Here is a 16,917-nt window from a genome sequence, read left to right as displayed (position 1 = left end):
TATATCTGCCTTTATAGCTGACTGTATAGCAGTATAGCTGACTGTATAGCAGTATATCTGCCTTTATAGCTGACTGTATAGCAGTATATCTGCCTTTATAGCTGACTGTATAGCAGTATATCTGCCTTTATAGCTGACTGTATAGCAGTATAGCTGACTGTATAGCAGTATATCTGCCTTTATAGCTGACTGTGTAGCAGTATGGCTGACTGTATAGCAGTATGTGTGTGTGTGACTGTCTGTGTGTGTTCCTCTCCATCTCCCTCTTTCAGCCTTATGTCGGGCCCTACTGCCTTCTGCGTCATGACCAGCAGCAGCAGCGTCAGATCTACCCCCTGCTCAACCCCTTGCACCCCGCGCCGCCTCAGCCTGGCAGCCGAGTCCTTCACCAACCTGAGAGACTCCACCAAGACCATGAGCACTAGTGGAGGTCTGGTGCGGCTCCTCCAGGAGCGAGGCATCTCTGCAGCAGTCTACAACCCTCAGAGCTGGGACCGGGCAGACTGTAGCACCTCCATCCCCACTGGAGGGGTACCGTCGCTTCTACCGCCGCGGCCCCCCAACACCCTACCCTTCATGCCGCCCAATTCCCCAACCCACCGCTCCCTCTGCGCCAAACCCAGCAGCCCCGTGGGCCCCTTCGACCTCAGTCCCAGCGCCCCCCCCTATGACAACTTCCTGGCGTCGAAGCCGGCCAGCTCCATCCTGAAGGAGGTGAGGGCAGAGGCCCGGAGCAGTGAGTCAGCAGACAGCGAGTGTCAGACTGACGTCAGCGTCCACAATCTGAAGCTGGTGGACAAGCTGAAGCGCTTCAGCGTGGCTGGGGCCGGCCCCTCTTTATCAGGGGCCACGGGGCCCACCATGCTGGGGCCCCTCAGCGGCCTCCACCGCCCTTCCCACTTCTGCCCTTCTGTGGTGACCAGTCCCATAGGGGGCCTCGGCCCCGCTCTGAACGCAGGCATCCGCCGTAACCGCAGCTACCCGGCCATGGTAGGAGCCGGCATGGCTATGAAGGGCCCGGGGCCCCACAGCCCCACAGACATGCTCCTGGCTTCTTCCTCCAAGCTCCCCAGACAGACTAGTCTCAATGATGGGTGAATGAATGTTGACTTTTCTCTTCTGTCTGTCACCTGTCAGATGAGTTGGATGTATATATAGCTGCTGTATGAGGCCCCGGTCTGTGACAAATCAACTCTGTGCCTGAAAGAGATGCCCTTTCTTTTTACAGAACATTTTGTATCAATGCTAATTATTTTGTCTTTCTTTCTCTATTCTGTCTCGCTCTCTCCTCTCCTGTCCTCTCTTTCTGTATTCTGTCTCTCTCTCTCCTGTCCTCTCTTTCTCTGTCCTGCTTTTCTTTCTCTGTCCAGCTTTTCTCTCTCTGTCTCTCTCCTTACATCCCTCAGTAAATAGTACCATGATGTGTTACTGTTTTATTGTTGATTGGCCCTGCAGATCGGTAGGCTGAAGAACATGTACTGTAGCACCTGTTATCTGTTTAGGAAACGGAGCGCTTCCAAGCCCAGGTAAACTCATATTAAAGATCTATTTATTTTATTCCCAGGTCTAAACGTATACATGTAGAGATAAAACACTGTCTCTTCCTGTTAATTAGCCAATGAGTGGCAAGCAGTACCAGGGAACGCACCTTAAGTGGTATTTAGGGGTGTTCAGTGACATCCATGACAATATGCACAGAACTAAGACCTTTATTGAGGTAATGAAATGTTGGAGGTACAGTATTCATACTACTAGCTAGCACAATACTGGGCAACAACACATGTTATTCACCTCAGAGTTTATCCAAATAAAGAGTGGGAAGGAGCCACACTTGAAGCTAAGAGGGATGCATGGATGTTTGCCGTGAATGAATAGGCTATGGTTTGAACTTGGATACATTGTAACAGACCAACATGATTTATAGACATTTGTGTGCAGTGCGAGTATGTGAACTTGTGTGTGTATAAAGTTGTTGAAAGATTTACCTATAGGCCTAGATAGCCTAAGAAAGGCTTGAGTCATTTGGTTAAGGTGATAATCAGATATACAGGACATTTCAACCAGGGCCCACTAACTGCTGTCTCCCAATACAAAAGGTGTGTAGGAGAGTTCTCTGGGAGGGATGCCGTTGACTTTTATGAGAGAAACATTATACAAGTTAGATTTTTCTTCTGACTTTCATCTTTCTGGTAACAAGCTTTGGTGACTGAACTGTTAGCTTTAAACTAAAGCCACTGTACTGTAAATGAAGATGTGGAACGGAGAGATGGAGGGAAAACCTCCTAGTGCCTCATACTTGACATAGTTCCATTGTTGTTGGACTGACTGATCTCTGGTTCCACCCTGGTATGAGCAGACAACTGCTTTGTGTTCTGAGGATATCCTCCTCGTAGGAGTTTTAACTGCAGAGAAGATGAGCTCTCATTACATCTTGGAGAGATGCACTACATGTGTTGAAATAAAGAAGAAACACCTATTATTTATCATTAATCTCTGACAGAAGTAGAGATTCATCCTTGCTGACATTGTGTGTAACTTGAATGTCCTTTGAATGTATTGTTTAACAGCAGAAAATATTATGTCCATATGTCTGTTGATTTAAATGATGGTTTTACTGCATTTCAACTACAAAGGGAATTATTATTATACTACTTGTACATTGTAAATGGTATGTATGCAATGAATTTAGCCATGTTAACTATTTTTTAATAAACTAGAAAATATATATATATAAGGGACAAAAATGTTGTTCAGGCAATGAAGTGGTCAGAACACTGGTATAAAAACAAAAAACAAGGGTTTTGTGTTCCGGAATTTCAAGAGCACCAATTTGCAAAAAAGGCTATTATCAATAAAACAATTGATATGACCTGCTTGCTTTCATGTCTTTTATTTATCCAGTCTATGTATTGTTGGTTGGAGTTCACTAAAGACAAAATAATAACATAATGTTTGGAGCACTAATCATCAAAAGTCCTCATGATAATGAAGCGTTTTTGAAGAAATGTACTTGACAACTGTTGTACAGTTACTGTATAGTACATGGTGTTTCACCATACTGTTGTCCACACAGCTTTATGAGGACAATATGGACCGAGCTACAACATGTTCACATGGGAAAGATCTTGGCCTCAGTTTCATGCGATTAGATGACTATTTGAGAATTTCAGTGTTGTTGGAGCCAAGTGCATTGTGTTGATGGTCCATTACTACAGACAGCAGCAGAAATAAACCCACTACTCATTCAGCTGGTAATGTTCCCCTAAGTGCTCTTTCAGTGCCCTTTTCTCCATGTTCATGGAAGTCCTCTCTTTTGTTCGTAATTAGTGGGCACATATGACATGATCACACATCCACTTGAACAACAATCCACTTGATATTCATAGATGGATAAAACGTAACAGGTAGCCTCGAGGTTAAGGCAGTGGGTCAGTAACTGAAAGATTGCTGGTTTGAATACCGGAGCCGACAAGGTGAAATAAATAATCTGTCACTGTGCCCTTGAGCAAGGCACTTAACCCTAGTTGCTCCAGGGGCGCTGTACAATGGTGACCCTGGCCATGATCCCACTCCCTTCGGGTGTCTTAGGGGGAGTAGGAATATGCAACCCCCCCCCCCCCCCCCCCCCCCCCCCCAATTAATTATTTATGTCAATTTGTTTTTGCATTATTATAAGGTCGTTCAATTAAATATGCTGGAGCTCTTGTTCTATTCAACATATTCACATTTTCTTAGTGATATTTTTGGTTTCTGACAAACCGATTGATGATCAAATTGACCTTTAACTTGCATTATCATAGACTTCAAAAGAGAATGTTGATGCCCCCAAAAATATATTCAAGGAACTGAAATGATTCATCCTTTTTGGGATCTACAACAAGTTTTCCAAAATGTTTAGTGGTCCTACATAATCCCCCCTACCTGCCATCTCTCTCTAGGTCTGTCAAATCACTGTCTCCCTGTGGGGTCTCACCATCACCAGTCCCAACCTTCTAGCATCTCATTGAGCCTAATGTGGACCCAGCAGTCAGCCACTGTCTGTTGTAAATGGGCACCAATACGTGTAATTGCCCCAGCAGCAGCAGATGTTTCATGTTTTTCTGTATTTTATTGTCATGCTTTATTATGCAACAGATCCCTCCCTACTCCCACCTCATCCTCCCCTTCGCCTCCACCTCCGCTCATCCCCCCTTCTCCCCTCCTCTGCCTCCCCTCCGCCCCCCATTCTCCCCTCATCCTCCCCTCCTCTGCCTCCCCTCCACCCCCCATTCTCCCCTCCTCCTCACCTTCCCATTCTCCCCTCATCCTCCCCTTCTCCCCTCCCCACCCTCCCATTCTCTCCTCCTCATCCTCCCCTTCTCCCTTCCTCTTCCTCCCCTCATCCCCCCCGATTCTCCCCTCTACCTCCCCTCATCCTCCCCTTCTCCCCTCTGCCCCCACAGGCTCCCCTCCTCACCCTCCCCTTCTCCCCTCTTCTGCTTCCCCTCATCCTCCCCTCCTTCTCCTCCCCTCATCCTCCCCGCCTCCTGTCTCCCATCCCACATCGAACACCTGTCGCAAATAATTAAATCAGCTCATTGAGGGACACCTGTGCTAGCATTAGTGCAGCGCTAGCCAAGCTTTATGCTCACAACAGTGCAATCCAAGCCATGCCATTGTCTCTCCAATGCACCCAAGTGGTACTCCATCCAATATTTGTTAAGCTGCGTGCGTTGTCTAATGTAAAAACCCAAGCTGTATTTGTCTCCTCTGTGTTCCGGTTTTTCTATTTAGTGACTGAGATGTGATATTGCCTCTGTTATTGCTGCTACAATCACCCCCTAAGGCCATGTGTCTGAAAAAGTAGATTTGGAGGACGGCTCGTTAACAAAAACGCTCTTTAATTCAGTCAGAGTGATGTGCTGGGCTGCTGTAGGTACAGTGGGTCTATAAGAAGACAAGTTGCTCAGGGAGGTATCACTTTCAGACCTACATTCATTAAGTGCTGCTAATACACCCACTGTAGTCTCTCACTGTCTAACCTCCCTGTACCTTCTGCATTAAGAGGAGGATCTTGCTGTATGCTGCTGCATCTCTGTGGCTCAGTGATGACTAGAGCTGTAAACAATGTGTGGCAACTGTGGTCCAGCATAATAGGGGAGCAAATATGAGTCAGATGAGCTGTTGTGTAACATTATTTGTAAGTGACAAATAGAGCAAGTCATGAGCCCACTAAATGCACTAGACTGCATAGCACTTAGGACTACAATGAACCCAAGGCCTTAGTGTTTGGAAAAACTATGGAAAAGGATGTGTGTATATTATGCAGGCTTGGTTTATTCTACTACAAAATCTGTCTGATTAGATATCTCTGTGTTTTAAGGACATCGGACTGTGTGTAGGGCACATGTAAGAAAAGCATGAAACTTTTTTGTTTTCTTCAAAAATCTGTATACGTACTGTATATATATTGCTTCATATCAGTTTTACAAACACATTTACATCAAATACATCATAATAAATATAGCTTTTGGGGGACAATGATTTTTTTGTTTTCCGATTCTGATAATTGAGATGAATTTAGTGGTGGTCCGTATGTTTCTATGAGGAGTACTCCTCGTACTCCTCTGCACTGCGGCGTCCGAAGTCCATCCAGCCCAGATAGTCTCTGTCCTTTATCTTGTGGCTGGGACCCGGACCGCTGGCTCTGCTGCTCAGGGACGAGCTCCTCTGGAATGATCCTGGAACCAGGGAATATGAGGGGTTACATTTCTCCAGCACAATCCTTCAGCTGTTTACCAAAGAAATGGCGGTTGTGCGTTGTTTGAATCCCAGATTGCCCCTTTAAATACTACATTATATTGTAATGCATATGGATATAATATATATTTCTATGTCTGGAACAGAGACAGATGTCACATAACATCTATACTGTAACGGGCACTGGAGTCTCCTGTTGGTATAACCTTATTCATTTGATTGTATCATTAGATGAAAGAACATAATATAATTATTCCTAGAAAGCATCCCGTTCTTATGACTGTTTGGGATCATGATAACACAACTCCTTGATATGTTGGATCATAACATGTTTCTTAACTATTTTTTATTCCAGGGATCAAGGAAGACCTATTGGATTAAAACAAATGAACACTTGTTAATTGACTAAATCAGTGTTGGCTAGCTATCTGATGGAACCATTCAGCAACGTCCGCTCAGCATCATCCCAGGGACTGGTGCCGGTCAGTCATTATCAATCCACTGGAGACACTGTCTGTTTCATTCTTTGGCATGTACTTCTGTGTGTAAATGTTCATTCTTCTGTGTGTAAATGTTCTGGCACTCTTCAGAGGAGTTAAGGAGATCTACAAACCGCACTAACCTACACAACTTTTGTGGAGTTCCTTTTAAAAGGGCAAAATATAGCCATTTATTTGATTGTTTATAAAAGTCAAAAAGTCCAGTTTGAGCAGGGCCAGACAACAGCAGCATGACAAAGCCATGACTGGATGGGAACAACACCCAGAGAGATGAATAATGACAGACGAGGAAGCACGGAGAGAGAGGAAGGATGGAGGCTTTCTTTCTCTAACGATGTCATATTTCTTCATCTCTCTGTTACGTGATGAAAACCTCTGGAGGGAAGGTCTCCTCTCAGTCTGGATAATTCCCACTATCAACTTTCTCCTCCCTGGCTGTCTGTCTCATACTGTGGGACTTCTCTTCTTCCTCAGAGGAAAAGTGCTTTAACTATAGAGATGGGAAAGCTATCAGAGTGGAGATGATGCCAATCCAAAACTCATACAAGGTCACTGTCCTGAGCCCCAAATGGTACCCTATTCCCTAATTAGTGCACTACTTTTAATCAGAGCGCTATGTGCCCTGGTCAAAGTAGTGCACTACATAGAGAATACGGTGACTTGATACATGAGAGGGATACTAGGATTGTGATAACATACAACCCTAGAATATGATCTTTATGAACAAACCTTTAACATTGTTCTATTTTACTTGAATAAACATTTAACAGATGTCATGGCTTACCTTTCCTGGATATCAATCTTGCCAGTAGTTCGCGCAGACTGGTGCGGGGGTCCTCTGCCTCGTCCTCTGCCGGTTTGGAGAAGGGGGTGAGCTGGCCACTGGAGGGCGCTGAGCGGGTGTGGCGTGTGTGTTGGGGAGACATAACGCTGTCGAGCTGGGGAGGCTCAGGCTTGTCCTCATCCTGCGAGTGCGACGGGCGCCCCAAACTGCTGCCAGAGAATGCAGCCAGCAGTACACATACACAGATGCCTGCATTCATTGCTGACGGAGGGGGCACAGAGAGAGGGAGTGAGAGAGAGAGAGAGAGAGAGGGAGGGGGCACAGAGAGAGAGAGAGGGAGGGGGCACAGAGAGACAGATGGACAGAACATCAGAAAATATTAGCATCAAAAGAGAACATTAATTAACATCACTGCATAGATCTGTATTACATTTGAGTCTATTTAAAAAAATACGTTTTACAAGGAATACCATGATATTCTTCTCATGACACAACTCAAACCTTTTTGTTGCATTATGCAGCACAGGGGTAGAAGGCAATTATCCAAAACAATACATTTTGTTGAAACAAAATAAAAGTGCCCTTTCCCACCCAATATGAATTGACCAATCATATAAGTTGTAGGGTAGTAATACTGATGGATGAGTCTTTCCTGTTGTAATATAATCCTGGAGGAAAGGACCAACACCATTAGGCAGCTTCCAGTCAGGAGAATTGACTTTTCTACCATAAGATGCCTCAGAAGCAGAAAAAAACGGACTCTTCTCTGTTTAAAGAGCCATTGAAAAGTACTCTCCAGGGTGAAGATGTCTGTGATTTCACACCACCATGCCACCAATGGACTAGTGAATAATTCATGTAGATTCAACAAACAAGAACTGTCTGGGTTGTATAGAATTAAAACAAATATAGAGGGACAGCAATCTGAAGGAAGGTATCTCCAGGCAGCGATAAAACAGCAGATATTAAACAGTAGTCAGGACACACCATAATTTATCAAACCAGGTACAGTTAATGAATGTCGATACATTCATTCAAGACAGATTTCATATGAAAAACACAATTACGTCCTCACATAATTGACTGGAACCAAGTCGGATTATTCCACTCATTGACCTGAACTTAAACCCTGTACTTCAATTGTAGAGAACCCATTGTGCAAGGAATTAGTCCCATGCTCCAAGTGTTCATTAAGCTTCTTTACTGATAACCCCAGCGACCTCACAGCAGAAAAATTACAAAAATAAATAGCCACACAAAGTTCAATTACCTTCAGTCAGTCCACACAGGCTGGGCTCAACAGTCTGATAACAGTAGAGGAGAGGAGGAGGAGTGTACAGTAGAGGGAGTACAGCTGGAACAGACAGCGGGAAACTTCTCCTGAAGGTGCAGGAGTGACCCTTATATACCCGGAGTGGGAGGGCCGGTCCCTTGGTCCCTGGAGCGGAGCTTTTGCATCCTGTCGTGTATTTGCGCATCGCTGACGCAGTAATGGGATAGACGCACTCACCACCTCCTTCAGAGAGGGACAGGGCACCACCCTGGACCCACTACACTCCCCACGCTCCTCGCTCCTCTCTCCTCTCCTCTGATGCTGACGCACTAGGGAACAAGAGGGGGAGGGGGTCAAAGATCATAACAACCACTCCCCACACCCCCCTCCCCCAAAAACAAGGAACCCATGGTCGTATTCATTGGGACACCTTTTTTTAATTATTGGGTGTGTTCAGGTATAATCACTCATAGTTTCAGTCTATTTTCTTCCGTTTGGTTCCTAATGAATACGACCCAGAAGCAAGCCCCTCTCCTAGACCCCAGTCAGCAGCCTCACAACAGCCCACCCCCCACCCCATCAACCTCAGTCTCCAGACAGTGATAGGCTAATCCTTCTCCCTCATAAGAGAGACTGCTGCCTGATTAATATGGGGATGCACATCTGGCTGTGTGCCTGGGAATGAAACACAAGGCACGATCTCTTAAAGGTCTTTTAAAGTTGTCTAACTGAAGGACATGGAGATTATGGTTTCTCAGGATTACGTTCATACCACAGGAGGTTGGTAGCACCTTAATTGGGGAGGAAGTGGTAATGGTTGGAGTGGAATAAGTGGAATGGTTTCAAATACATCAGACACATGATCTCCATGTGTTTAATGTCGCTCCGTGTTCCAGACATTATTATGAGCCATCCTCCCCTCAGCAGCCTCCTGTGATTCATACACTGTATCGTTAGAGAATTAAACAGTCTCCTCCCCTCAGCAGCCTCCTGTGATTCATACACTGTATCGTTAGAGAATTAAACAGTCCTCCCCTCAGCAGCCTCCTGTGATTCATACCCTGTATCGTTAGAGAATTAAACAGTCCTCCCCTCAGCAGCCTCCTGTGATTCATACCCTGTATCATTAGAGAATTAAACAGTTCTACCCTCATTAGCCTCCTGTGATTCATACACTGTATCGTTAGAGAATTAAACAGTCCTCCCCTCAGCAGCCTCCTGTGATTCATACCCTGTATCGTTAGAGAATTAAACAGTCCTCCCCTCAGCAGCCTCCTGTGATTCATACACTGTATCGTTAGAGAGTTAAACAGTTCTCCCCTCAGCAGCCTCCTGTGATTCATACACTGTATCGTTAGAGAACTAAACAGTCTCCTCCCCTCAGCAGCCTCCTGTGATTCATACACTGTCGTTAGAGAATTAAACAGTTCTCCCCTCAGCAGCCTCCTGTGATTCATACACTGTATCATTAGAGAATTAAACAGTTCTCCCCTCAGCAGCCTCCTGTGATTCATACACTGTATCGTTAGAGTTAAACAGTCTCCTCCCCTAAGCAGCCTCCTGTGATTCATACACTGTATCGTTAGAGTTAAACAGTCTCCTCCCCTCAGCAGCCTCCTGTGATTCATACACTGTATCGTTAGAGAATTAAACAGTCCTCCCCTCAGCAGCCTCCTGTGATTCATACACTGTATCGTTAGAGAATTAAACAGTTCTCCCCTCAGCAGCCTCCAGTGATTCATACACTGTATCGTTAGAGAACTAAACAGTCTCCTCCCCTCAGCAGCCTCCTGTGATTCATACACTGTGTCGTTAGAGAATTAAACAGTTCTCCCCTCAGCAGCCTCCTGTGATTCATACCCTGTATCATTAGAGAATTAAACAGTTCTCCCCTCAGCAGCCTCCTGTGATTCATACCCTGTATCATTAGAGAATTAAACAGTTCTCCCCTCAGCAGCCTCCTGTGATTCATACACTGTGTCGTTAGAGAATTAAACAGTTCTCCCCTCAGCAGCCTCCTGTGATTCATACCCTGTATCATTAGAGAATTAAACAGTTCTCCCCTCAGCAGCCTCCTGTGATTCATACACTGTATCGTTAGAGAATTAAACAGTTCTCCCCTCAGCAGCCTCCAGTGATTCATACACTGTATCGTTAGAGAACTAAACAGTCTCCTCCCCTCAGCAGCCTCCTGTGATTCATACACTGTGTCGTTAGAGAATTAAACAGTTCTCCCCTCAGCAGCCTCCTGTGATTCATACACTGTATCGTTAGAGAATTAAACAGTTCTCCCCTCAGCAGCCTCCTGTGATTCATACACTGTATCGTTAGAGAATTAAACAGTCTTCCTTTTGGTTCTCCTGACTCGATACTTGCATCTCAAATACTGTAGTGTCTTTGTTCAATCAAATCCTTTGTCCAGCTTCTACAAGGAAACATGCTTCCTGTACTTTGAATTAATATACAGTATTCAGAGTATCTAATATTCCGATTATCTTTCATTTCACCCAGTGAACACTATTTCATAGGAATGTAGTTTTATCTTACCATTATACATCCAGATAGTGGTTTTAAATATAAGTTCCTTTAATATTTGTATAACTAACACATTACTCATTGCTGTTGTAACATTATTTAATTAATTGTTCTTAAGCCCAGTTGACTTTTCTAAGGAGGGAAATTAGAATACCACTGTACACCTATTAGCTGTCCCACGGGGATATGGGATTCAATCTCAGATAAACAGGAATAGTGGTGTATCTACACTCTCCCCTGTGTATTTTAAGCATGGTCCTCTATGTAAATGGGCTAGCATTAGCGATCCGTTGCTCTTCAGAATGTCATCGGCAGGTGGTTGTCCTCTTGGAGTGATATGGCTGTCACACGGAACAAGCTGCCACTCAGCTCTGCACGCACAGAGACCGAGAGAGAACAGACCCTTGTTGTTATAACAACAACAACATTAAGGAGAAAGACAGCATCTAGAAGAACATCAGTAACATCACCTACACCACTTAAAGAGCTGATATTGTTTGCGTCCCAAATGGCACCCTATTTCCTATATAGTGCACTACTTTTGATCGGGGCCCATAGGAGTCTGGTCAAAAGCAGTGCACTACAGGGTTGGGGTGTTCAACTCTTACCCTACGAGATCTGGAGCCTTCTGGTTTTCTGGTCTACCTGATAATGAATTGCACCCACCTGGTGTCTCAGGTCTATGTCAGTCCCTGATTAGAGGGGAACAATGAAAGAAAAAACACAGAGGAACTAGTTGTGGTCCAGAGTTGAGTTTGAAGGCTTCAGGGAATAGAATGCCATTTGAGGTGCACCCAGGACTTTCTGATGTGAATCATTGAAGGCAGGGGGGGCAGGTGGGCTATCACTGGCCAGCAGGGCATCCCCATACACCTATCAGATCAGCCTGGCAGAGCTAAGCAGGTCCCCATACACCTATCAGATTAGCCTGGCAGAGCTAAGCAGGTCACCATACACCCTATCAGATCATCCTGGCAGAGCTAAGCAGGTCACCATACACCCTATCAGATCAGCCTGGCAGAGCTAAGCAAATCAAATCAAATCAAATTGATTTATATAGCCCTTCTTACATCAGCTGATATCTCAAAGTGCTGTACAGAAACCCAGCCTAAAACCCCAAACAGCAAGCAATGCTGTCTCCATACACTCTATCAGATCAGCCTGGCAGAGCTAAGCAGGTCCCCATACACCCTATCAGATCAGCCTGGCAGAGCTAAGCAGGTGCCCATACACCCTATCAGATCAGCATGGCAGAGCTAAGCAGGTCCCCATACACTCTATCAGATCATCCTGGCAGAGCTAAACAGGTCCCCATACACCCTATCAGATCAGCCTGGCAGAGCTAAGCAGGTACACCCTATCAGATCAGCCTGGTAGAGCTAAGCAGGTCCCCATACACCCTATCAGATCAGCCTGGCAGAGCTAAGTAGGTTACCATACACCCTATCAGATCAGCCTGACAGAGCTAAGCAGGTCCCCATACACCCTATCAGATCAGCCTGGCAGAGCTAAGTAGGTTACCATACACCCTATCAGATCAGCCTTACAGAGCTAAGCAGGTCCCCATACACCCTATCAGATCAGCCTGGCAGAGCTAAGTAGGTTACCATACACCCTATCAGATCAGCCTTACAGAGCTAAGCAGGTCCCCATACACCCTATCAGATCAGCCTGGCAGAGCTAAGCAGGTCCCCATACACCCTATCAGATCAGCCTGGCAGAGCTAAGTAGGTTACCATACACCCTATCAGATCAGCCTGGCAGAGCTAAGTAGGTTACCATACACCCTATCAGATCAGCCTGACAGAGCTAAGCAGGTCCCCATACACCCTATCAGATCAGCCTGGCAGAGCTAAGTAGGTTACCATACACCCTATCAGATCAGCCTGACAGAGCTAAGTAGGTTACCATACACCCTATCAGATCAGCCTGACAGAGCTAAGCCAGGGAAAATAAGTAGCAAATGAAAAAAGGATAAGATAAGAAATTCCCGGTAAGCTTGACTACGTTCCATTTATTCCATTCTAGCCATTACACAGAGCCCGTCCTCCTATAGCTTCTCCCACCAGCCTCCACTGGTTGGCATTATCTGTGCACTAACATCCAATAAAGAGAGGTCTCTCTCTCAATCCAGAGCTTCCAGCCAAACGCCTGGATGGGTTAGAGAGAGATAAATCTGATCTGATTCCCTTTCAGCAGCGGTGATGGAAACATAGCAGATAGGCAGAGCTTGTGTCCCAACTGACACCACATATGGCTCTGGTCAAAAGTACTATGTAGGAAATAGGGTGCCACGTGACGCAGCCACAGAAATGTCTTGCCCATGATGACTCCATCCCCTCTTCTAAACACATTCCCTTCATCCCTCCATCCCCTCCTCTCAACACATTCCCTTAATCTCTCCATCCCCTCCTCTCAACACATTCCCTTCATCTCTCCATCCCCTCCTCTCAACACATTCCCTTCATCTCTCCATCCCCTCCTCTCAACACATTCCCTTCATCTCTCCATCCCCTCCTCTCAACACATTCCCTTCATCTTTCCATCCCCTCCTCTCAACACATTCCCTTCATCTCTCCATCCCCTCCTCTCAACACATTCCCTTCATCTCTCCATCCCCTCCTCTCAACACATTCCCTTCATCTCTCCATCCCCTACTCTAAACACATTCCCTTCATCTCTCCATCCCCTCCTCTCAACACATTCCCTTCATCTTTCCATCCCCTCCTCTCAACACATTCCCTTCATCTTTCCATCCCCTCCTCTCAACACATTCCCTTCATCTCTCCATCCCCTCCTCTCAACACATTCCCTTCATCTAACCATCCCCTCCTCTCAACACATTCCCTTCATCTCTCCATCCCCTCCTCTCAACACATTCCCTTCATCATTACCACATCCTCTTGTTTCTTTCTTTGGGAGAGGAAACGTTTGACCCTGTGAGCCGCATCACCTCCCCTTTATATAGCCATATGATTTGTCTCAGCAATTGTTTTAAAACGTCAGGCGGATGAATACTGAGATGGAGTGACATCGACGACTTGCGTCACAGACCAGAGAGTGTGAGCGACTCTGACAAACTGAATGTCATCCTTGTTGTATTAGCTGTACGTTATACAGCAGGGGAATTCAAATCAGAGCCTGGAGGTCCCGAGTACTGTTGGTTTTCTGTTCTACCTAATGATTCATTCCATCCACCAGGTGTCCCAGGTCTAAATCAGTCCTTGATTAGCAAGGACACATTTAAATCAGCTGTGGAACTGGCTCTGGGGTCCAGCATTGAGTTAGTCTGCTATGCATTAATGTTAATTCAGCGTAGCCTACCGCAGCTATTCCTTTCTCCTGTAGTACCTACCTATAACTGACCTTTTAGTATCCATACACTCTACAATATTGTGATGAGACCACAGGACAACAATGGAGCTGCTCTTGAAACACAACAGATAAAGATAGCTTAATCAATGATCAACGTGGGGGGCAGAAACAGAAGAGGTGTTTGATTCAAAGCTTTGTTAAAATGACAAAGACCAAAGTACATTTTAGCAATGATAAATTGTTTTTATCTTTGTTGTATTGTTACGGTACTTCTGAAAACAACAGCTGGGTGAGTTTCCATCAAAATGTTCGTAATAACCAAGTCTTCACAGCCCTCCCACCTAAATCCCTCAATAGAGAGGTTTACACTCATGCAGCTAGAGCTGAGAACCTCCACTTCAGTGGCTGACCCTTTAAAACCTGTACACACATACACGTTTGTTTGTGTAATACTACAGTTAATGTGTTTTCCACTGGATTGGCCAGTCTTTCTCTTCATATAGTTATGCATGGACAATGTACTGCATAGAACCAAGGCTTGGTCCACAATGGGAGGAAAAAAGAATCACATTTGTTGAACATTTTGGCTGCCATCTTCTCGGTTCACATTATGCAGATACAGATGGAGATTGCTGATTGCAGTCCAACAGACCTCTACTACAGAGAGCAATTAAGGATTGGATTTGTCTCTCTAAGTATTTGTAGAGCATCAGTACCAGGCAGTAAATATATCATTACAGAGTCAATACATGAGAATAAAAATAAATCTACATCTAAATAAATAAATACCAAAATCTTTCATTTTGTTCTTTTCAGAACTCAAATATCAAGCGAGGGCAGCTTTCATTCTGTAACCGCGATTAAAAACCGTCCCCAACGTGGCTATTGAACAAACCCTCATGCACCACTGCTCAGCAGGCCAGCAACCCCTCTGAAGCTTACATACAATAACACTGCAGTACAGCGACAAGTCCTTAAAAAACACCCAAACGGTCTCGATCAGGGAGGAAAATCCAGATTCATTAAAATCCTGATGCCAGGCAGGGTACATCTTTTTCAAGTGGGTTCAAAATGCTGGAACTTGAACGTAGCCAATTACCTAGAGTGTGTGACTCAGTATAATAATGAACTTCATATTTGGCAGACATCACAGATACATTTAGGACTCTTTACAAGAGTCATTTGTGTGGCACGGAACTAGGAGAGCAATCAGTCCCCAAGATACTCAAGAGACGAGAGAAAGGGGTAAGAGGTATGGGGAAAAGAAGGAGATGGAGAGATGAGAGGAACAAGAGGATGTATTTTAGGATGTGGATGTAAAATGGGTGAAAGGAGTTGAAGAGTGAAGCGAGTGATCTTGAGAATAGATTGAGTATCCAGAAAGAAGTTGTTTCCCCAGTCTTCACACCACTGACCAGACTCATCCCTACTAGTGGCAATTCTCTGTCCATTTTAAAAACAACGATTTAATTTATTTCCTTTATAGAACTTGTCACGACTTCCCCCGAAGTCGGTTCCTCTCCTTGTTCGGGTGGCATTCAGCGGTCGACGTCATCGGTCTTCTAGCCATCGCCGATCCACCTTTCATTTTCCATTTGTTTTGTCTTGTTTTCCCACACACCTGGTTTACATTTCCCTCATTACTTGTCGTGTATTTAACACTCTGTTCCCCCCCATGTCTGTGTGTGAAATTGTTTGTTGTAAGTGCTTGTGCACATTTTGACTGGTGCGCGACGGGTTTTGTACCCATATTTTGTATTTCTGGATGCTATTGGTTTTAATATTAAACTGCTCCGGTTATTACCCAGTTCTGCTCTCCTGCGTCTGACTTCCCTGCCACTAGTGACACACCCCTTACCCGTTCCACAACGGCCATGGTCGCACCTGTCGATCGATTTTCTGATCGATCTCCCCCATCACAGGGAAACACCACGATCCTGGTTGTTGTGGATCGTTTCTCTAAGTCCTGCCGTCTCCTTCCACTGCCCGGTCTCCCTACGGCCCTACAGACTGCGGAGGCCCTGTTTACACACGTCTTCCGGCACAACGGGGTACCTGAGGATATAGTGTCTGATCGGGGTCCCCAGTTCATGTCGAGGGTCTGGAGGGCATACATGGAACGTTTGGGGGTCTCGATCAGCCTTACCTCGGGTTTCCAACCCGGCAGGTGGAGAGAGTTAACCAGGATGTGGGTAGGTTTCTGAGGTCTTACTGCCAGGACCGGGCGGGGGAGTGGGCGGCGTTCGTGCCCTGGGCAGAGATGGCCCAGAACTCGCTCCGCCACTCCTCCACTAACCTCTCTCCCTTCCAGTGCGTACTGGGGTACCAGCCGGTTCTGGCGTCTTGGCATCAGAGTCAGATCGAGGCTCCTGCGGTGGACAACTGGTTCAGGCACGCGGAGGAGACATGGGACACCGCTCATGTTCACCTTCAGCGGGCCGTGCTGCGCCAGAAAACCAGCGCAGACCGTCACCGCACCGGGTCTGGCTCTCGACCCGAAACCTGCCCCTCCGCCTGCCCTGCCGGAAGCTGGGGCCGCGGTTTGTGGGGCCATTTAAAGTCCTGAGGAGACTGAACAAGGTTAGTTACAGGTTACAACTTCCCCCCAATTACTGTATTAACCCCTCGTTCCATGTGTCTCTCCTCAGGCCGGTGGTGGCTGGCCCGCTCCAGGAGTCTGAGGTGCGGAAGGTTCCTCTGCCCCCTCTGGACATCGAGGGGGCCCCGGCATATTCCGTCCGCTCCATACTGGATTCGAGGCGTCGGGCGAG

At 45.9% G+C, this 16,917-nt stretch overlaps 2 protein-coding genes across 8 annotated transcripts in view; one reads left to right on the top strand and one right to left on the bottom strand.

Annotated features, from left to right (window-relative positions):
- LOC106573947 (trafficking kinesin-binding protein 1) overlaps nt 1-2,869 on the top strand; it is a 79,779-nt gene extending 76,910 nt beyond the window's left edge. For 5 of the 7 annotated variants that reach the window (XM_082975731.1, XM_082975727.1, XM_082975726.1 and 2 more), the window contains one exon: nt 273-2,869. In XM_082975731.1, the coding sequence (XP_082831857.1) occupies nt 273-1,098 (826 nt within the window). In that variant the 3' untranslated portion in view covers nt 1,099-2,869. The remainder of the gene's footprint in view (nt 1-272) is intronic. The other 2 variants (XM_082975733.1, XM_082975732.1) reach the window with 2 other exon arrangements.
- A 2,552-nt stretch (nt 2,870-5,421) lies between these two features.
- cck-l (cholecystokinin-L) lies at nt 5,422-8,401 on the bottom strand. The gene is given in 3 exon segments (NM_001139521.1): nt 5,422-5,720; nt 7,024-7,284; nt 8,294-8,401. Coding segments are annotated over 2 exon segments (399 nt in total). The 5' UTR covers nt 7,283-7,284; nt 8,294-8,401; the 3' UTR covers nt 5,422-5,580.
- Nucleotides 8,402-16,917: the final 8,516 nt, after the last annotated feature.

This window comes from Salmo salar, chromosome 05 (genome assembly GCF_965601325.2).
Source record: "Salmo salar chromosome 05, fSalSal1, whole genome shotgun sequence".
Lineage (NCBI taxonomy): Eukaryota > Metazoa > Chordata > Actinopteri > Salmoniformes > Salmonidae > Salmo > Salmo salar.
The sequence above is the reverse complement of the archived record's forward strand: the minus strand, read 5'-3'. Positions and strand labels throughout refer to the sequence as shown.